This window comes from Gavialis gangeticus, unplaced genomic scaffold (genome assembly GCF_001723915.1).
Source record: "Gavialis gangeticus isolate Ggan-Ray unplaced genomic scaffold, GavGan_comp1, whole genome shotgun sequence".
Lineage (NCBI taxonomy): Eukaryota > Metazoa > Chordata > Crocodylia > Gavialidae > Gavialis > Gavialis gangeticus.
In genome coordinates this window covers 24850404-24872490 of record NW_017728995.1, presented here as the reverse complement: position 1 = coordinate 24872490, position 22087 = coordinate 24850404, and the positions used below count along the sequence as shown (strand labels likewise).

The 22087-nt window shown below is 42.5% G+C and overlaps 1 protein-coding gene across 2 annotated transcripts in view; it reads left to right on the top strand.

The window, feature by feature from the left end:
* Positions 1–21386, top strand: part of PEX5L (peroxisomal biogenesis factor 5 like) — a 98417-nt gene extending 77031 nt beyond the window's left edge. For both annotated transcript variants that reach the window (XM_019503345.1, XM_019503344.1), the window contains 7 exons: positions 7315–7431; positions 8322–8465; positions 9892–9962; positions 11724–11921; positions 12683–12848; positions 13210–13367; positions 16389–21386. In XM_019503345.1, coding sequence (XP_019358890.1) covers positions 7315–7431; positions 8322–8465; positions 9892–9962; positions 11724–11921; positions 12683–12848; positions 13210–13367; positions 16389–16593 — 1059 coding nt within the window. In that variant the 3' untranslated portion in view covers positions 16594–21386. The remainder of the gene's footprint in view (positions 1–7314; positions 7432–8321; positions 8466–9891; positions 9963–11723; positions 11922–12682; positions 12849–13209; positions 13368–16388) is intronic.
* Positions 21387–22087: the final 701 nt, after the last annotated feature.

The window sequence follows — 22087 nt, the reverse complement described above, 5'->3', positions numbered from 1 at the left end:
CGCAGGATGTGGGTGCTGCCGCCACTTACGCAGCTGGGGCAGGGGGAGGGGGCATGAAGCAGGTGCGGTTCACTTTGAGTGGAAGAGGGCAAGCGGCAGCAGGGCATAGCCCCCGCTCTGAGCACTGCTGTGTCAGCATTCTGCATCCCCTACCCTGGCTGGGCAGCTTGCCCCAGCCCCAACCCCTCCCTCCCCCACACCTCTTCCTTCCACACTTCGCCCACCACAACAGACTTACCAGCTGGAGGCAGCTGTGTCCAGTGTGGTGAGGACTGCTGCCTGTTTAGTCTATGGCTGAATCTCCAAAGTGGCACTGAATCTTCTGATCTGATTCAGCCAAATCGAATTGGGACAGTGATTTGAATCTCCGAATTGAATCACTGTCCCTCCAAATTGGCCAAATCTGAATCTGAAGCGAATACTTGCCACTTTCCACAGACCTAGTAAACAACCCAAAACCAAAATTGGAAATATATCAAGAAAACATTGTGTCCAACTGATACCTATTATATATATAGTGGCCTTTCATTTTAATCACGGCTTTTGGGGTTTTAATCAGAGAATTTGCCATTTTTTTTAGCAAAGAATGTGCATTTTTTTTTATCAGGGAAAACCAGGATCCCTGGAGATGAGTCATTTCAACTGAACTGTATTTCTCAGAGCATAGCAAGTCACCCAACCATGTCTTAAACCATAACTCACAGCATAACAACGTGTTTGCGTTGAAAATGTAAATTGGCTATGCTGCTCTTAAACATAACAAAAGAATGGTTAAAATAATGAATTCAAGCCGAATAGGATACTTTTAAACAGATTATATCTCCATTTGAAAAACCATTCAAGGGATGTGGTTATTGTCAAGCAGCAGATCTCTGGACATGCGTGCAGCATTGAGTAACTTTGCAATGCATTGTTATTAGCAACACAGATGTAACATTTCCAAGAATCATTCCCACTCGGCTTACCTATTTGTCCTTGGAACCTGTCAATCATGGCTGGAGCCTGGGCCACTGCTTTTAGACTAGGTTACAGGTGGTGGCATACAAATATACCTCAAGCATTTGGGACCGGTCCACTTCTGGGTCCACTGCGGGGCATGAGGGGTACCCACTCCCCCATCCGGCTCAACGATTGATGCCTCCTGGGTCTGGGGCAGCTCCCAGGGTCAATCACTGAGCCCGGGAAATGCAGGAGGAGTTCCCCATTCGCTTGGCGCTGGACCAAGAAGTGGACTGAAAGTACTTCTGGTCCACATCCGGGTCTGCTGCCGAGCATGCGGGGGGCCCCCCCATGCTCCTGTAGGATGTTCCTTCCACCCCATCATCTCAGCATTCATAAGCCATGCCCGGTACCTCAAGGTATGTAGAAAAAAAAAACATATAAAGCTGTGTTTATGGCTGAATCACTTATTCTCCAAATCAGAATCAAATCTTCAGATTCAGGTTAGGCTGAATCAAATTGGGACCATGATCTGAATCAGCGAATCAAATCACTTCCCCCTGAATTGGGCTGAATCTGAATGGAATACTGCCTGCTTTGCACACCCCTGTACAGTCCTTGCCTTCAGCTGTGCTCCCCAGGAGCTGAGGAGTGCTCTTCTCTGAAGTCTGGCACAAGCTGAGCTGGGCTTCCCCCTTCTGCACTCTATCAGGTCTGATAGTTTAGGATGGGAAAGCTCCATCCCAAAGTAACGGTCCCCTGCCTACTGAAGGGGTTTTATACCCTATCACAGTGGACATCAGGGGAAATTATAAAAACATGTGATGAGAAAACAAAATTTGAGCCATTGACTTGAGTTATTAAAACTACAGCATCTTTGTTAATTAGCTGTCTCAATAGCAAAGCCAGGTTTCTTTTTCTTATATTGTTTCTTATTTCCAAGCCACTGGGCCATAAAATCAATTTTGCAGAACTACTACTAAAAGCAAAAATTCTAAGTTATAAATATTTGAACATCTAGCATTTTCCCACAGATTACCTTGTGTTTAAAAAACAGCTTGTAAAATGAATTTTCAGACTACCCTAAATCTTATCCAGAGAGAAGGGAAATTCTTACCCCTCTGTTCCCTGTATTAAGCTCACAATTAGAGCTCATCAGAACATTTTCAATGAAATGCATCTTGTGTCAGAATCTGTCATTTTATTGAAGTTGAAATGTTTTGTGAAGACGTTTTTGGTGGGTCCAGAATTCCCAAATCACTCAGATGGGAAAATGGCTGAGCTTTTCAATCCTTTAATGGACATTCTGACCCAATTCCAGAAACAAAAGGCTTTTGGTTCCTTCCAAAGGGAAGCTAAAACAAATTTTGAATCTTAACTAAGTACTGTGAAATGGAATTGTCATCCTCCGTTCAGCTCTACTCAAATGCATATTAAGAAGGTGGGATCTCTCTTTCTGCGAGTGATGCACACTGGAACTCAGATTTCCACGGAAAGGCAGAAGGTGCCATCAGTGGCCAAGTACTCGCACTGATCAGACAGGTTTGAAGCTGTTTGAGCAACAGAGAAAAGCAGAGTATTGAATACTGGCATCCAGACACTGTAGTGTTGGGCACATGAGAAACACCTCTGTTAGATAGCTAGAGAGAAAGCAGTTTGTAAGCAACCTTGTGAACCTGTAACAATCACAACCCGATTCTTAGCACCAGCCTTCCTATCCCTATACATCTCGTGTTAAATAATCTCACTGCTGAGTCCACCTGGATTTCTATTAGTTTGTGCCTTCCACTTGCACTAAACTCCTGATCGGATATCTTGCTGTAAGTCACATTTGCCCATATAGGCTTTAAGTCCACTTAACGCTTTGCAGATAATGCCTCTTTGCAGACAAAGAGCGTGCATAAGGAGATGTCTTGAGGTCAAAACTAAGATGCAGCTACCCAGCCCAGTTTCTGATGCCCTTAACTCGTGACAAGCAGTACTCTACTCTACAAATAGTTCCATCAGAACTCAGGGGGGTTCCTTGTACTCTAAGGTGTTAGTGAAGTATGTGTATTGGCCCATGATGATTTCAGTTCATTGATGATCTAGCCATGCACTTGGAAGAACCAGAAAACACCCCCAGTAGCCCGTTGCTCTGGACACATACTCCATTTTGAATTGTCTTCATTTATCCCTAACACACTGAGGATGGGAATGTGGGGCCTTAACCTAGAATCTACCTTTTTAACCTTGACCTGTTTCCATTTCTCAGCATCACTTGTGGCAACCACAGTTACTGCCTCACTCAGTTTATTGCACCAACTAAATCTCAGTTTTATTTCAGTATCTTAATGTGCTTGCCCTACGCTTGCTTTTTCTCTCCTCTTGCCTTTGAACTCAGCATTATTACTTCTCAAATATTTTACCAGATGTTATTGTTCACTGTCTCCAGTAGAGTAGATCATACAATATTAGGCTCTCTCTGCTTATGTCACAGAACCTCAGGTACATTAATCCACTTGAGTAAACACCTTTTCTCTAAGCTTTTTCCCTCCTCCCAGGGAAGTTAAGTTGATGCTGCATGCACCAAAATGAGATATTTATTCTGTTCTGAACTGTTTAATCTGCATTTTAGCATCATCTGTGCACAGTTGGTTTTGGAAAGGACTGAGTTTCCTGCATTCATTTCTGAGAATTTTATATAGTAATTTTCTTCTGTCGTCAATAAGATGCAGTGCAAGCTACTGCAAATTCTGGTTCACAGAGAACATATGCTGCCTCTGAGATAAAGGGTGTTCTGTTAAAGAAACACACACAAGCATGAAAGATAAAATGTAATTATACAGGGGTCCAAATTTGCTCACACTAAAGAGTCCTTCATTCAGTGGGATTATTTGTGGAATAAAATAAGGCTCTGTGAAAGTGGCAGAGTCAGACCCCTGATAGAAAGGAACTGAAGGCTCATGATGTATTTGAAATTATGACAAAGGCACTGGCTGCAGAGGGGTGCCTTTGTGATTTTATAAATGTAACATGAGTAACGTATACAATTAATCTCACCCAGTAAATTACATTTAAATTAGTTATAGGCATCTTTCAGTGGAATGTAGCCACCCAGGGGGAAAAGATAATATATTTTCTCACCACATTTCACCTCTGCAAACAAGAATGCACACAAGAAACACATGTTCTTGAGTATCTGCAGCACCTCTCATCACCAGCCCACAACACTCTGCGCTGACCGCCACTGCAAACTTCACTTCTTTCAAAAACAAACAAGCAGCCCAAAAAAGAGGGTTGCCAACCCACAACATTTTTTTTACTGACAATCTGCAAACTTTTTACTGACAAACAAGCATGTTTTACATAATGTAAATGTAACCTTTCTGCCAGACCCTGGACAAGAGCTGGGTTCTAATTTGGGGCTTGAACACCAAACATAGTAAAAAAATATCTGGTTGTCAGTAAAAAGTTTGCAGATGGTTAGTAAAAAAAAAAAAAAAAAATCTTGCAGAGGCAACCCTGCTTGACCGCAGCAGTAGTTTTATACCATGCTCCCCTACCCCCAGGGGTCCCCTACTCATTTCCAGACCCTGATACCTCTCAATTGCATCCCATGCCATGCTGCCCTCATGCCAATGCCACTCCTTAGTCTCATCCCCTCTGGCCTAAACTCCCCTGTCCCAGCACAGACCCCTAGGATTCATGTGCCTACCTGTGAGATGAGCAGTGGTACAGGCAACATGGCCATAGTAGCAGCAGCAAGACCACATAGCCTGGGAGGGGTGCAGGGTACTACACAGAGTCCTGTGAGCCTTAAACCCTGAAAAGAGCTCCCTTCAGCATGCTGTGCTCCTACTCAGACATTAGGTGGTACTACCGTGCTCTGTCTGTCCTTTAACAGTGCCTCTCTCTCAACTGACTTGAACCTTCTGCTCAACATACCTTTCCCTCCTCCCCAGAGCTGTTGTAGTTCAGGTCACATATGGAACTTAATCATCTTGTTGACATTTGTAGTAGGAAACCAGTGCAGACCTATTGTAGTGAAACACTCATTTAAGATGTTAAAGCATTGAATATTTTTAGTGCACACCTCCATAGCTGGCCCAGGTAGGAAACAGGGACCATTGCTATTCTCCAAAACTTCAGAGATGAACAGGATGAGGAGTTAAATGTAGCTACAAGCTTCTTAGTTGTCCTGCTGTGGTGGGCATTAAGTGTGCCTATATATGAGCAGCAAGGCTGCTTCAATGCACAGTAATTCCAGTGTGTCAGAGCAAGCTCAATTAATCCAGTTTGCTGGAGCATGGTAATTACCATGTTTCAGCAGACTCCAGCATGTCATGTATCAGTGTCTCCACACTTAAAAATGGCAGTGGGAGTGCTTTAACTAAAGCTTGTTGAATGAGCTTTAGTTAAAGTGACCCTGCTGCCATTTTTAAGTGTGGGGACACTGATACATGAGACCTTCTGGGTGCTTTAATATGAGTGGCTCTCAGCCAATAACTTTGTATTTAATTAAAGTGCCCACCCCCCAAAGCATGTGTATAATGCCCAGAGACAGATATTAACTCTGTAGCTCAGTAAGTTTTGAGTAATGTCCAGGGAACTTGGATCTTAGATAAGCTACAAAAGTGTTTATGCCTTTAAAATTATAAGAGCTGGAGTGCAAAACTGATTTTCAAACTTTAATTAATAAGTAGCTAATTTTAAACATTCCAACTGCTGATGGATTAGCACCAGAGCTGCAGTAGAGGATTTAGCACTATAAACTCCTGTTTATGATTCAGCTATTTTAATTTACATCAAGAAACATCATGGCCAACAGGGTCACAGACAAGAGACACATGTTCTTATTATATCAATCTGAAGCTTATATAATATATTTCATTGCTACCCAAAAACACCATGCACTGAGCTCAATTTCTCGGGCTTTATTAGGAGTGCAGTAGAAAGATCAGTTTACTTTTTCCCCTACAGATATTTTGTGAATTCACCAATCCTCCATGAGAAATATTCTGCCTTTAAAATATAAGGGGATACCACCAAGTAGTTCAGAGCCAAAAGATGACCTCTCTTAAAAGCTGATCAACTGGCAACATCTGATTCAGTATTACCCTTGCCCTCTGACTGAACAGTGGTCATTATAGTCTGTGAGCTAGTTTCAAACTTAGGCCATATACTGACATTCAGTTTTTCCCAGGAGAGTCACTGCTATCTCATGAGAAACCATGAATGTACAGATGTTCAGGATTTTTCCCAGAGCAAAAATAAACTGGCCACTCCAAGAGACAAATATACTGGGAACAACCAGTATTAAATCCTTCCTGGAGAAGTTTCTCCTGGGACAGTGAATGTTTGTATACATTCTCTCCTAAGAGTAACCACAGCACAGCACAGTCCTCCAGCATCCCAGGGTACTTTGTTCCTGCTCTCTCCCCCCCACAGGGAGACAGCGTATCACTCACTGGACTCTGCAGCTCCAGCCCAGCAGAGAACAGAATGTGCCCCCTTCACAATTCCCACATTGTGTTGCAGGGAAACACAGGCTTGACTCTGAACCGTCTGGGTCAGCCAATTAGGGCTTCCCTGTGCACTGCCATCCTTCTGTCTCCAGGCAGGCTAAGGGAGCCTGCAGAGCATGCTGGGATGCATGCATGAAGACCCCCTAGCTGTGCAGCATCAGCACTACAAGCTCTCTGTTCTTCAGGAGCTGGCCATTCAAATGGTTAGGTGTCTCCTGGTATGTTTTTCTACTAGGAGAATGCTCCCATATCATTTGAGCATGTGTAAGCAGCCTTAGGTCCCTGGAAAACTCTTTCATTTAAGAACATCAGCTATAGACTTTCTTAGCACCATTGGATACTTATAGAGGATCTTTAATTGATAAAACTTCAAAGCTCTACAAAAAACACCCCTCTGTGGTGAGCATATAGTATACATATTATGCAGATCAGAATATCAGGGTTTGAAGGCATTATATATGCATTTTGCCTAAAATCACTCAGTAAATTAGGGAAGAGAACCAAAAAGAGAGCACAGATCTGACTCCTCTTCACTATAAGATAATAGCTCAACCAGACTTCTATTTTTTCATCTGAAACTTGGAACAAAAGACGCAGGAGACCTCCCCAGTCCAAACAGGATTTTACATCAAATAGGCCTCCAACCCTGTCTATCATTGCTGCCTTTACTTTGCTGCAAATGCCTGAAAATTTAACACTGATGACTGAAGCCATGCTGGTGCTGTATATGTTTGCATTTTTGAAACATCTAAAGCAGGTTGGGAGTGTGGTGTTTTCTTACAATGGAGTTTTTTTCATATTTAAAATACTTCTTTTTTTTTAATTGCTCTTTTACCACCCCTGCCTCCTCCCTCCCCTCCACCCCCAGTCAGATACAGAGTTTTGGGATAAGATGCAAGCAGAATGGGAAGAAATGGCTCGGAGGAACTGGATATCAGACAACCAGGAAGCTCAAGGGCAAGTAGCTGTTTCAACCATTGAGAAGGTAACAGCAATCGTCTTTAACAGAACAAACTGCAGTGGGAACAACTGGTGCTAAGCACATTTGAGAATTGGGCCCTAAAGCAAGGAGATTGAACACTTGAAAATCTGGCACTATGTGCACAGCAGCCACTCTCCTTATGAAGGGATTGTGTCTTCTGTCCCATCTGTCTGATAGATTTAAATTTGATTTACATTTTCATTTTCTAACTATGTTAAAGCATTGGTAGGAAACAATATTGAACAACCCTCACAGGTGTTTGCATCTCTCCCCTAGGGTCTATGAGACAGTTCTTGCCATCCCTACTTGCCTGAAACTAGCATTGCCTTCTCTCCTCCTAAACCATCTCATCTGAGAGTACGAGTGGGCTTGGCTAGGTGCCACAAGCTTGGATAATATCTCAGTGCTGAGCAAACCCTCTTTGAGTTTTAAAAAAAACTCAGGGGCTTGCAAAACTGAATAACATCTTGGGGATTCATTCATTGAAGTTTTCATGCTACATCATAAAGCCAAGCACTGAACAGACAGTGGATTGAAAGTACAGGGAAAGGATAGTCCCTTGGAAACATGCACTTCAAGCCCAAGTTGGATATATCTGGTACACACTGGTCATATCAAAGTCAATGTGGGTATTACCACACTGACTGGGAGTAGGCAAAGCTCACAGGAGAACTAGAAAAGGGTGCATAATATAAGTGCTCAGTGCTGATGTGTGACCTGAATCACATAGTGTTAAAATCTGCTTTAATTAAAACTTTGCAGGATAACTTGTATCATTTCCGTACAGACAAGAAGCTTTACATCTGGCTGAGAAATAATAAGCTATTGAAGTTTATGCTGTTAATGTTCCTTGATGCTGTGTTTCATCTTAGGACCATTCACTTCTGTTCCAGGGTTACTACTTTCATACAGAAAACCCTTTCAAAGATTGTCCTGGTGCTTTTGAGGAAGGATTGAAAAAACTGAAAGGAGGAGACCTGCCTGTGGCAATATTATACATGGAGGCTGCTATTCTACAAGATCCCAATGATGCAGAGGTATTCACACTTCCTTCTCCTTCATTCTGGGAAGGAAAGGATCTAGAAGTTGGTTCATTTCACGGTCCATGGCAAAGATAGGAAGGAGCCTGGGTCAAAACGTTTGGCAGTCATAATCAAGTTAAATAGAGGACATAGTAATGTAGTTGGAAGTAGTTGAAGTAAAACCATCAAGACACAAAAACCTATTTCCAAGGAGTTTCAGAATGTACAACTTCCATTTCAAAGCATCAAAACAGCCCCATTGTGAATGATCTTTTCCTAATATTTTCAATTTAAAAACTTCTTGAAAAAATTCATCAAGTTGCAGAATCAAGCTGCATCTACAGTGTGCTTGGTGTATCTTATGTTAAAGGTGCTGGGGACGACCAAGCCTTAGAGTTGCAATTGGTATCTGGGATACAGGAGCGAAAGAATATACCATAGGAATGAAGTCTAATGCAAGGAGGAATCACATACCTAGTCCTTAGGGACAAAAGGAGAAAGGATTTCACAGTGTATTTGACTGAGGGATGCTGTAAGAGTAGCATTGACTTCGACAAACCAAGAAGGAACAATATGAAGTAGAAATATGGATTCAGTGCATGCCATTAAAATACTGATGTTTAATGCAGTATTTGCAGATTCCTCATACTTACAATTAATGACTGTAGATGATGAACATCAAGACTTCAACCACTCTCACTCAGCGTTTATTATTTCCATTTTAAAAACCTCATGTGTGAAGGGGTGCAGTCAAAAGATACGGCTCACCTGGGAGAAAGACATTCCTTCTTTCCTTCTGGAAGACCACACAAGGACAAAATATCTGGGACCTAGCCCCTCAGCTGATGCAACTCATAGCTCCATTTATAGTCAAAGGAGAAGAAACAGTGGGATTCGGCATAGTGAGACAAAGTTTACTTTCAGATATACAGTCCAGAATCAGAAAAAGTTGTTGCACATGTAAATCTGGGTCTCTTTATTTATTGCTGTATGTACGTGCAATAACAGATCTGGGGTATTTTGAAGGCCAAAGAAAACCCCTGCCCCTGACACTCTAGATTTCCCCCTTGCACAGCAAAAGTAGCTGTTCTTCACCATTTGGGGCAAACATTTTACAATACCACAGTCCATTTAAAATATGTAGTAATTCACTTGAGAAAACTACATGGGGTTTGGAAATACAGCTATTCAGTGAGCAGGCTCCCCTTCAACTTCAACAGGAACATTATGTGAAGCCTAAAGATATCCAAAACCACTTTCATTTGTACAGTTGGTTCACTGGCAACAGAAATACCAGAAATGCTGTAGTTAGAACAGTGTTGGATAGAATTGCTTTCTATGAAGGTCTATTTATTTAAATCACGCACCAGATATTTCTCTATAATTTCAGTTGCACTAGAGCATATATTCTAAAAAGTAATATCAATTATTATTTTTGCAGGCTTGGCAGTTCCTTGGAATAACACAGGCAGAGAATGAAAATGAACAGGCAGCTATTGTTGCCCTCCAGAGGTAGATGTACCTAATTGCAAAATATTGAATCCATCCACACATTATTAGCTAATATATGCCTTTGTGCATTTCACCTCACTTGTGTTCTGAATTTTTATATTCAACTGTGAAAAATATTGACCTGAATACAAGAAAGTTGCCATGATGGCTCTGGGGGCATAAGCCAGACGCTGTGCTGCAATTCAGTGCAGTAATTGCAATATTTAGTCTAATATTTAAACAGATGGAAACACAAAAGTAAAGCTGCATGGCCCTAGAAAACATGAATTAGATTCAATGCAAATAAATGCCTTTTCAATATTCTAGGCACACAGTACACTTTCTAAAGGTTTCTCTTTCAACGACATTTTTTTCTTAATTGGACTGAGCTCTTTTTGGCAGCTGAACACTAAAGTGATGGAGAATATTTTTAGGTTGGTGATTCTCAGCCAAGCTATGATGGCACCTTGGGGTACCGTGGGACCTGTTAGGGTGCCATCAGCTGCCACACAATATTAACACCTTTAAGTGTGCAAACACTTAGGAATGATGCGTAAGATAAATCCGGAGATTTCAAATAGGAATCTGTAGTATTACAAGTATTCTGACCTGTTATGGTCTTTCTGACTTCTTTGCAACAGAACTTCTCATTACTCTTCCGTAGTCAAGAAGCAAGTGAAAGCTAAGAGCTAGCATTTTCTGAGGGGTGCCCTGAGTTTAAAAAGGGTGAGAACTGCTGTTACAGAAGGATAGGAATATAAAGATCCTACATGCAAGTCAATGCCTGTTTCAAAGTAACAGAGTTACACTACTTTTATCTGTAGTAAGTGCTGCTCTATTTCTACTTGAAGCAAATACCTTCTCCAAACTTAATTGTATTGACTATGTTCACATTCAAACCAACAGGATCCTTCATTTACTGTAACTCATTTACATACAAAGGCACAGTGGGCCAGATTCTGCTCTCTTATACTCATAGGCGACTGGTGCCACCTTAGTCGGGGGGGGCACATGCCCCGCCCCCCTTTCCCTCCCTCCCCAGTGACCAGTCAGTGACCGGGGTGGGGAACAAGGGAGTTCCTCCACAGTCAATCTCACTGACTGGGAAGCAGGCGCAGTGCTCCTGGAAGTAGCCATGGAGCTCCCGGAAGTGGCCGTGGCACACTCACTCCCCAGCCAGCTCTTGTAGGAGGCACCAGTGCTCCCACCTGCCCCCCCTTCCCCCGCCTGTTGCCTAAGCAGGGAACACAGCTTATCAGGGGGCGCACCAGCACTCTCAGGGGGTGCACGTGCACCCCCGTGCACGCTCTACGCATTGCCACTGGTTATACACCTGAAATCAGTGGGCTGTCTCCAGCCTTACAAAAATATACAGAGAACTGAATATGGCCCAAGAGATGTATATGAAAGGATAGGGCTTTTTCCCCCCCTACATTTTACATAGCCAAATGCTTCACACAACTGCTTCCTTCCAGACTGCACAAGCTTGTGCTTATTTTCCAGGCAGGCATTATTTAAAAAAAAAAAAAAGAATTCATCCCATGTTTGCTATTCAAAGATGGGAAGTAACTTTATATTTATAGAAAAACAGAGGTGCGGATGGCACTTACCGCACAAGGAGAAGGCAGAATCAGGCATCCCGATCCTGAAATCCTCCTTCGTACGAACAATTCTTCACACTTGTATGCAGCCCTATCAAAAGCACTAGGATTAGGGTTGCTGAAAATGGTCATGTTTTACTAAGAGAAGCTAAGAAGAACATTTCTTTTCCTCTCTGCTTAGGTGCTTAGAACTACAGCCAAACAACTTAAAAGCTCTGATGGCGTTGGCTGTAAGTTACACTAATACTGGCCATCAACAAGAGGCCTATGGAGCTTTAAGAAACTGGATAAAGCAAAACCCAAAATACAAGTATCTAGTGAAGAGCAAAAAAGGGTCTCCAGCACTTACCAGGAGAAAGTCTAAACCAGCAGATGAAAGGTTAGTATGGAATATTGACTATATCCGAGAAGAAAAGGCATTTATACACATGCTCCGAGAATGGGGGGAGGAAGAGGGTCACTTCAATTAGAGCCGCTCTAATTAAAGTGCCCAGAACATCATGTGCATCAGCATCCCCACGCTGAGAAATGGTGGCAGGGTGCTTTAACTAGAGCTCGTCCAATGAGCTTTAAAGTGCCCCCGCTGCCATTTTTCAGCACAGGGAACCTGTGGAAATTTCCAAGTAATTCTGAAGTGTGTTATTCTGCCTGGGCATAATCCAAAGACCTTTGATGATGAGACCCTTTCATGGAGCCTACCTTGGATTTAGGAGTCTAAAAATCTTGGCTTAGGACTTCAAAATCTTTATCTAAGCCCCATGAACACTAAGCCCACTATTTTTGCCAACCTTGTTCCCTTAGTTTAACCTCAAGTGAAGCTCCTCTTCCATTACTTGGTTCAGCAGATAGAACTGGTCCAAATTAAAAGCTCTTACAAGCCCACAGTATACCTATACCCAAGTTTTCAGCTGCACTTTGGCTTAGCACTGCAGGTAAACTTTTGAACTCCAGAGATCTCAAGCAGAGTCAAAAATAAGTCTTTGCTATACTTACAACGAAGTTGCCTATTTTCACATTTCAGAAGCATGCAAAATCTCATATATAGTTTAAAGATGTGAAATGCTGGCTGTGCAGTAAATACTGCTGCGCCTACAAAGAAAGCGCAGGTGAAGTCTGGTATTATTTTTCACTCTTATCTAGCTTGTTACTTGAAGAAGTAAAGGATTTATACCTGGAGGCAGCTCATCAGAATGGAGATATGATAGACCCCGACTTGCAGACAGGACTGGGAGTACTCTTCCACCTCAATGGAGAATTCAACAGAGCAATAGATGCATTTAGTGCTGCCTTATCTGTTCGGCCAGAGGTACCTTTTATGGTTTTGCATTAAAAAGTTTAGTTTTACAAGCCACTCATTTTCCTCACTTGAGGCTGACCAGTAATAATGAGACATCACTTCAGCCATTAACTTTTTAATACCTGAAATTGAAATGTTAATTATAAGAGTGCCATTTAGAGGCAGATTTATGCATGTCCAATTTCTACCTGGCACTGATTAATTGTACTGGTTTTATGAAATTGTGTATAAATCATGAGTCCGAGCTTCATATTATGTCAAATAACAGAGGATAGAATTATTTTATTTTCTTCCTTACTCCGAAGGAGAAGAATTATCGTATCATTTTGCCTCGCACCTAAAGTTAAAAAAAATGTCATTTTATCATCAGGATTATACACTATGGAACCGTCTGGGAGCAACCTTGGCCAATGGGGATCGAAGTGAGGAAGCTGTTGAGGCCTATACTAGGGCTTTAGAAATTCAACCCGGCTTCATTAGGTCCAGATATAATTTAGGAATAAGCTGTATCAACCTAGGAGCATACAGGTAGGTTAAGCATATTGATATTTAAATCCAAAATCAAAATGCATTTCCTAGTTAAAATGTTGTGTATTATAAATTGTGTTTAACTCTGTTATATACTGTTATTTTTTTGGATGAATATTTGCAAAGTGCTAAGGAAGATGCAATAATATCCTTTTTTTTTTTTACAATCTTCTCTCCACCAATGCAATGTAAAACACAATGAAACTATTGAAGGGGTAGTGAAAACGTAAAGCCTGAGGTCACGAGATGTCCTATTAGAACTTGTGGGACTTTGTATGCTTGGAAATAGGCATGTGCTTACAGGATTTGCTGAATCAGGATGTAAAAAACCACCTTCTGAAGGGAAGTCCCAAATTCCATCAAAACTTTTTTAAGGCAACAGGAGGCAATGCAGACAAGGCACTAGGCTGGAACTCAGGAGACTTTTGTTCAAAAGCTACTTGGGAAAAATATCCCTATCAATACATTTCAATAATATCAACATTTGTCATCATCTATTCTTTTCTACTAAGTGGTGGTGGAAGGGAATCAAAAAAATTAAAAAGCGGATTTTTTTAGTGTTTGTTGCTAAAGATTGAAAAATATTAAGAAAAAAATGGTTGCTTTACTTGGCAATTTCAATCAACTAGCAAATTCAATTCAAGTTTCTTTTGACGGAAAGTTTCACTGGTCAGAAATCAGTGAACATTGTTTTATTTTGTTTTTACTCAAGAATTTAATTCCTGACTCATTGCTTCCACTGATCTTCTATACAATCCTGTGCGACTCTTCAAGTGGAAATAATATTACTGATTGTCTTTTGCAAAGCTTTGCTATCTACAGATGGAAAGTGCTAAATATTACATAGGAAGATGGACCATCCAGAGCCACCACATGCAGTCCCCTGTGCACGTAGACAAATATTTGTCCATAAGGTCCAACAAGATCATCCCTTCTGACCCCTCTCACAAATCACAGCCACAAAGCATCCTTAAAAATAAATATATATTTATCTGCCAGTGTGCCACAGGGAAAGAAGAAAGGGGACAAGGACACCACCAGTGCCTGGCCACTGGAGTGGTGAGGAACTCGTTAGGGTCAAATGTACTTGCACAATCCTAGGCAGAAGATTAGAGGAAGGCAAGAAAATGTAAGGTCCTTGCTAAATTGATAGGAGGGAAAAAGTCCTTCCTGGCCCCAAATCTGAAGATCAGCTTGATCTTGAGCAGCTGAGCAAAACCCTTCAGCCAGACACCTGAGTAACCTATATTAGCAACAAAGAATTTTAAAGCAGTGCAGGGGATCTTATCTTCCATGAAACTTGAGACCCAAAGAAACTATCCCTGACTTCAAAAACCCCAGGATGACTAAGGCAATAACATTTCTGTGCAACATGTGAAACCTCAACAATACAGCACAACAAACTTCAGATAGAAAGCAAAGCTGACATGGGATTTTCATCGTCTAAGCTGAACAAAAGGTGAGGAGCAAACAACAAAGATAATTACAACATTTCTCATCATTAATGAAGCATAACATGCCGCATCCAGCAGATAAACTGAGTAATTCAAAGAGTTAGCCAAAGCTGCACCTCTGCCCACAAAGTTGAAACAAAAATGTCAAAGAAAGGTAGCCGCACGTGGGAAATTGCTCATGCCCCACATTACTGGGAGAGTAAATCAAGAGAAAACGAGGCACTGGACCGTTCCATAAATATCAACTCTAGCTCCTCCTTCCTGTGTTATGATCTGAAAGGCATATTCATTCCCTGTCAGTAAGTGGCTTTCTTGTACATCTGTCTTTGAGGCACATCCCATACACTCCCTCGATTCACTATTGACTTAAGGGTAAGTCGATATAAAAGGGTCCTAAGTGCCTGCGGTACAGGCAACCAGGACTTGTAGTAGGGATGACATCTTTTATTAGACCAAGAAGAGTTTTGCAAAAACAAAATTTAATTGCAAGCTTTCGGGCACAAACACCCTTCATCAGGCATTGGAGAAAAGATTGTAAAAGTTCTCCTGGGTAGAAATGAAAGTTCATATTTCATAGGATTTCACAGAGGAGTCAATAGATGGAAAACTCCTCTGGGCAGGCAGTTCATAGCTGGTGTGGAGCCTCTCGCCTCCTGTGAGGATCTGAGATTATGCAAATTACCTTAAAACAAAGGCAGGAGCAGGAGCTCAGGTTTCAGGTGGGCACAGTTGCTTCCTGCTTGGGAAAATATGAAGATTTCATACTTTTTTTAAATTGGCTAAAATTCAATATCTTTCATGTGTCAGGTATCCAGGTTGCACCCAGCTCCTATGGTTGGGCAGCATGTGGCTGCTCCTGCCATGTCCCGGCACACAGCTCCTATGGCCGGATGGTGCAGAGCTTCTTCAGCTGAGCTCCTGCGATGCAAAGGGGCAGGGCTGCTCCAGACGTAGCAGACTGGTGGGGAAGGGGGAAGGAATAAGTTGGTGCCCAGGGCTGGTGCCCTTCTCGCCTTGCCTAGTTATGCTACTGCCGGATTACAACATGCTGAGGCCCTGAACTGTGTCCAGTTTAAGAGGCCCCATATAACAATAACCCACAAAATCCAAAAAGATGGGTTTTCATGAAATTTTAAGAGGAATTATTGTTATTTCTGCACAAATTTATGAACTCAATACCAATAATAATTGTGGAGTCATATACATGTATATTTTTGTCATATTAGAATGGAAATGTCCAGGTTTGGTTTTTTTCTTATTTAGAGGCCCCTCATATTGTGAGGCCCTAAACCGTAGCTTAAGGCTAAATCCAGCACTGCCTGGACCCTTGCTTTGGCTTGAAGCCATTTGATAAGTATATCAGTAAAGGCTCATCAGCAAGCAACTGAAAAAAGGGGTAGGGCAGATCCAGCAAGAATAGTACGAACAGAACTGTGGTCAAACATAGTCAAATAATGTGTCTCATTTTATACCAAAGCCACAAAAAGGAAGACAAAACAATATACCTCATTTTTAAACACGATAACATTGTGATGTTTGTATGTCACCTCTCTTTCCTCCCCTACAGGGAGGCTGTCAGTAATTTCCTCACTGCTCTCAGCCTGCAGAGAAAGAGCAGGAATCAACAGCAGGTTCCCCATCCTGCAATATCAGGTAATATCTGGGCAGCTCTCAGGATCGCTCTTTCTATGATGGACCAGCCAGAACTATTTCAAGCTGCTAATGTGGGTGACCTGGATGTCCTATTAAGAGCCTTTAACTTAGAGTTGTAATCTATATATATATATATATCTATAGATATAGCCATGGAGGCACTTGGTTGTCCTGGAAAAAACAGAACTCTTTTCTTATCTGTTTCAAGATGACAAAGGACATTTTCCAAAAGGCCATGGCCATGGCACTCTTGGGGGGTATTGCCCAATTCCTGGAAAAGTTCAAAAGCACAAAATATTGTAAATAACATCAAAAACTCAGATGAAGGACTAATATGGGCAGCAACTCATCTGACAAAGATGCAACTTAGATGAAGTAGTCAGACCTGAAGAACCTTCATCCCATGCAAGCTCTGTCTCTCTGTATGCACACCTATACAATGAGAAATATATCTAAGAGCAAATCTAGATAATCTTTATTCCATAGCTGAGTGGCAAATCCAAGGACCCTACATAGTAGCTCATCGCACTAAATTGACACTGCACTGCCCTATTTGAAGTTCCTATTTTTTCCCCCCTGTATTTTCCAATTTATCCAAAGTCCCCCTACCACATAGGCCTGCAAGCAGGTACACAGGTTAAAAGCATTTTTTATTATGAATATACATTAGCTATAAGTGAACAAGGACTTTGTTTGTAAAGAGACCTTGGTTGAATTTTACTGGTGGGTCCACCTCTGCAGGCCTTCAAGATCCCATGGAAACCCCATGGGATTCCAGGGGAGTGCTGCATATGGAGGGCTTGCAGGACTGGGCCTTTTAGTCACTGGAGTGATGAGCTTTGCAAGCAGTAGCAGTAATTTGCACTTGAGTTTCTGTTGTTGACCCTTTTACCCCAATCCTGCAAAGAGTAAGAGCGTACCTCTATGGAGTGCCTGGCAGGATGAGTGTCTGTGTATGACGTATGCACTTTAATCTTTCCTTTTTATGCTATGATTTTGGGGTTTTTTATATTTAGAAATGAAAATTGTAATGCTATAGCCATGTTGGCATAAAGGACCAAATATAACTTGAAATGAGAGAGTTTTCCAGAGCCTAGTGTTTGAAATATTTAATTGATTACCTCAAGTGAATAAAATATTTTGTTATTCACATACTGGTAGCATTACACATACAAAGACTGTACAGATTAATTGGAGGTTGGTGTCATCTAAGAAAAAAAAAATGTATTCCTGCAGAAAAAAAGGAAAGGTTTTTTTTTAGGAGCTGATGCCATCAGACCCTACTCAGGAAAACGTCCATTGAAGAGAGACAATTTTCCTGAATAAGGACTTAGAAACAAGACTTGATGATGCTCTCATTGCAATCATTGGAAAAACTCCCATTGATTTCACAGTAGCCAAATCAAGTCCTTAGTTTGCATCAGTGGTCCTAACTACAGAACTAAGAACCACTCAATCTGTGAGGTGCTGAGTCCTTCCTGTGAAATACCAAACACCTTCAACTCTGCCCGATTTCCAGGTGAGTTGATCAACACACACACTAGAGTTGAGTGCAGTGAAGACCGATGTTGAGTTGAGCACAATGCACATCAATACTGGGTTGACTTGGATGCATTGCACTCTGCTGCTTGGGCTGGAGTTGCCGAGTGTAAAGTAACCTTCTGTTTGCACAAAAGGAATCAAAGACAGGTATATAGATTTCTAGAGTTCGTTTTCAACTGTTAACATTTTTCGTATTTTTCTTAAATGGTGATAAAAGCATGTTTTACTTTAAAAATGTACTGTACTGGTTTGTATTCAGAAAAGAATTGTACAGGGTAGTGCAGAAGTTGGGAAAACAGCACATTTCTCAACGTTAAAACCCCCATGGGCTGTATCAAAAAGCTGATGCACAGATTTTACAGAGAAGGGGCTCTTTAGGTGTTGAACAATTTCACTAGGACAAAGTCAGAAGTTTCTTAAAGCTGACCCTTAATTTGAGCAATCACTTCAAGCAAAAATACTATAGAAGATATTCTAATTACAGCATTTAATTAGCAAGAGTAAGCCACTAAACAAGAACCATCTATTTATGGTTTATCATTAAATCAAAGACCCACATAGACACCACAGAAGGGAGATACTGATAGACAACAACAGGTATTTTTAAATAGTCCTTTAATAATTCATTATTAATATGAATTGTTCTTTATTAGTAAGAGTACAGTAACAGATCACTGCGGCTTTCCTTTTAAGTATTGGGTACTGAAGACTGACTAGGAAAATTCATTTTAGTGCAAGAAGGCTTGCTGAAGACAGATCAGCTGAAAGCAGTGTGGTTTTGCTTTGGCAGTGATGTGGGATGACAAACCTCAGGTACCACCAAAGCTGAGCAGAAGGCGCGGTGCAACTGAAACCTGGAAATTGTAGATGTTGGTGGCAATCAAGAACATAGGCAGTTTTGGAGATGGGCAATAGGGCTAAAAGCATAGAGATCGGGTCTAGCTTGTTGCCCTGCTATCACACAAGTTCTTCCAGAATATCTTCCGTGCTGTGATGGAGGATAGTTCCCCGACACTTATCCAGTAGAACTGGCTGTTCGGCGGGGTTATTTTTATGCCTTTCTAATTAAAAAACATAACAGCATCTTCACAGAGCTAAAACAAGGAGGGTCATTTGGAAGTGATACTACAGAGCCAGCCTTACTTTCAGGATTGTGAAGTAGCTGACTTGTTTTTAGTACAGGACCTTAAATATATCTCACTGCTCTCAGCCACCAAACAAGGAGCAGGAAAAGGGGGTATTACTTGAGTTAGCAAGGGACACTCGGCTCAAAGCTGGTTTGCCCATGCACGGCCGACGGGAAAGGGAATTGCCTGCATACGTTAAGACTATGTCTATTCAATAAACATGTGTTCAATAAACTGGTGCCGAGGGTTTTAGCTGTGCTGCTTCAGGCAGGTTGTCTTAAACCAAAAGCAATGTAACCACTGCTCTGTGGTGCTGCAGGCAGGCTAGTTAGCACAGCTGAGTGACAGCACCAATTAGCCTGTCCTAAGCTAATTAGCATGGATACACCTATATGGGTTCTGCTCTGTAAAGCTGCCTGCCTGGAATGGGGCAGTATGTTCCAGCATGCCAGTACTAGCCACTGTGTTTTCAGTATAGAGGAGTGGATCTCAACCTTTGTAGACTCCAGGCACCCCCTCACTGGACTCGAGGCACCCCTTGAACTTGTATGAATTGAGTTTCAAAAACTATCTTATGTGTTACAGTGCTAACCTCCCTGTAGAAGAGCCAGGCAGTGGGGACAGGAGATGAGCCAGGCAGGAATGTGTCTGCATCTATCTCCTTATGTCCTCATACATGGCATTCTCCTTGCACCGCATGGCACCCAGGTTGAAAATCACTGGTAAAGATATAGCCCTAGAGATGTATACAGTTGGGGAAATAGGTATGTATACCCCTAACTTAGCAAAAGCACTTCAGTTCATCTGTGAAGGAGGGTATAGGCTATAGAAGTCATCCACAAGACTACACAGCCCCTAAGAGGCTTCAGCTGTGCATGGCCAGCAGACTCCCAGCTATATAGATCCAGTAGCCAAATCTCTGCACGGAGGATGGGCTGAAGAAGATATAGTGGCTGTTTCAGGTGGCTTCACTGGTAACCACTGAGCAGCACCGCTGGCGTTTTATGCCTCGTCCCTAAGGTTTTGAGAAAGACAACTCAGGCTCGCATGTGGGCCTGAACATGAAAGTGGTGAGTGGGGGGAAGTGGAGCTACTGTAGAAAAGAGAGAACACATGTAAGAGAGTAGAAATGTAGTAAGAAATTGATGGAAAGGAAGAGATTCAGAAAAGTATGGAGGGGAAATAAGCCCAACAGGAGTGAGCAATTATGGACAGGAGAGAGGCAATGGCAGGTACCTCAAGGTGCGGTACTGCAGAAGGGGGTGGGAGGAGTTGCCCAGCTACTAGTCCATCTCCAGAGGCCTCCGGCAAGGTGCTGGTTTGTAGGGTAGTGCAGTTCTTGACTGTATACCCCACTCAGAGGTACAGGCATGGAGGAGGGGTTGATTCAAATGCAGTCAGGACAATAGGTATTTCTCTGGAAATCATGGTATATTTTCCTTGCATACTGATAAGTGTCCCTGTGCCTTTGACAGCACTGAAAGACCACGTGGGGAAGCTGGTGCATCTTGATACTGGAGGAGGAGAACGCACAGGGATTAACACTGCAACAGCATGAGGCAGGATGTACAGGAGAGCAGGCAAAACATAGCCAGAGAACGACAGTTGGGTTATCTGGATTCTGGTGCTGATGCTCTGTGAGAGCTTCAGCAAGTCGCAGCTTCCTTCGGCCTTAAATTTACAAAGGGTGCAAAGGCAGAGGAGAAATAATGCTCATCCCTCCTTTGTGATATCTCTGGCTGCAAAGCCTCAGGGGTGCAGGTATTCTGTTATCTGCACCTTTTGTTGCGCAAGTCGTTATTTGTGTAAATTGAGAAAAAGCTAAAAGTTATTATTGAGACTGCAGTGAGCCGAGCTGCAATAGGAAACAGCCGTTCTGCACAGACACTGCTGCCTCTCTCAGCCGAACCTCAGATATTTTGGGGTTGGGGCCTGGGAACAGGCATCGGATCCAAAGTGCTAGTGATTCTTTAGCTTATCTTGATCCCACCCTTTCTGCTTCTCCTTCTTGTTCCTCTCCCATTTCTCCCAGAGTGACTCATCCCAGCTGTGGTCACTAGGTCCAAGATTTGAGCCTTTCCTCTCTGGTGCATAGTTCATGCCATTTAATAAACATCTTCCTAGCCACTCAGCCTGACTTGTGTTGATCCCTTTGCTTTCAGAGTCATTGCAGCAAGTTATCCTAGGTGGGGTAGGGGAGGCTGGGGCCGGCGCTGGACTGGCCCCAGCAGCTTTACCTGGGGTCCTGGGGGCATGCCGGGGCTGCACCTGCAGTGCTCCTGCTGGGCAGAGCCTTGCTGGCAGCTGCAGCGCAGCTCCAGGAGGCCCAGCTCTGCTTTTCAGCAGCACACACTGCCCATGCTTGCGCCGCTCCCGTTTTTTTGCTGCATGTTTTTTTGACCCCTGGATATCTGGGGGTCAAAAAACCCACAGGGGCAGGGAAAAAAAACTGGAGAGGTGCATGCACAGGCAGCTCACCCTTGCAATGCAGAGAACACTTGTGTGTGCGGTATGTGGCACTGCAGATGTGCTCATGGTGCCACATACCACACAGCTGGGCTCGTCTGGGCACGCCCGTTATGACTACTGATGACTTCCCAACTGATCTGTTCCACCCCATTGTTGAGTTCGCTCAAATCCTATTGCCCTCATACTTTGCAGAAACATATCTTAATGTATGTATTCCAATACTGGGCAAGGGCTGAATTATGGTGCCCTTACTCATTCTCAGTAGTTTCACTGGAATTCATGGGAATCAGTCTACTCACTAAGTGAGGGGCTCACTTCTTGTTGATACCTATAACTTGCTATATCTTCACTGGCCACCCTTTCCCAGCAGAAAGGCAAATGCTGTCTTTTTGCATCCAAAACTTAAGATACGTGTTTGTTATGTTCTCTCCACATCAAGAGACTATTTTTACATCTACCTACAGTTAAATTGATG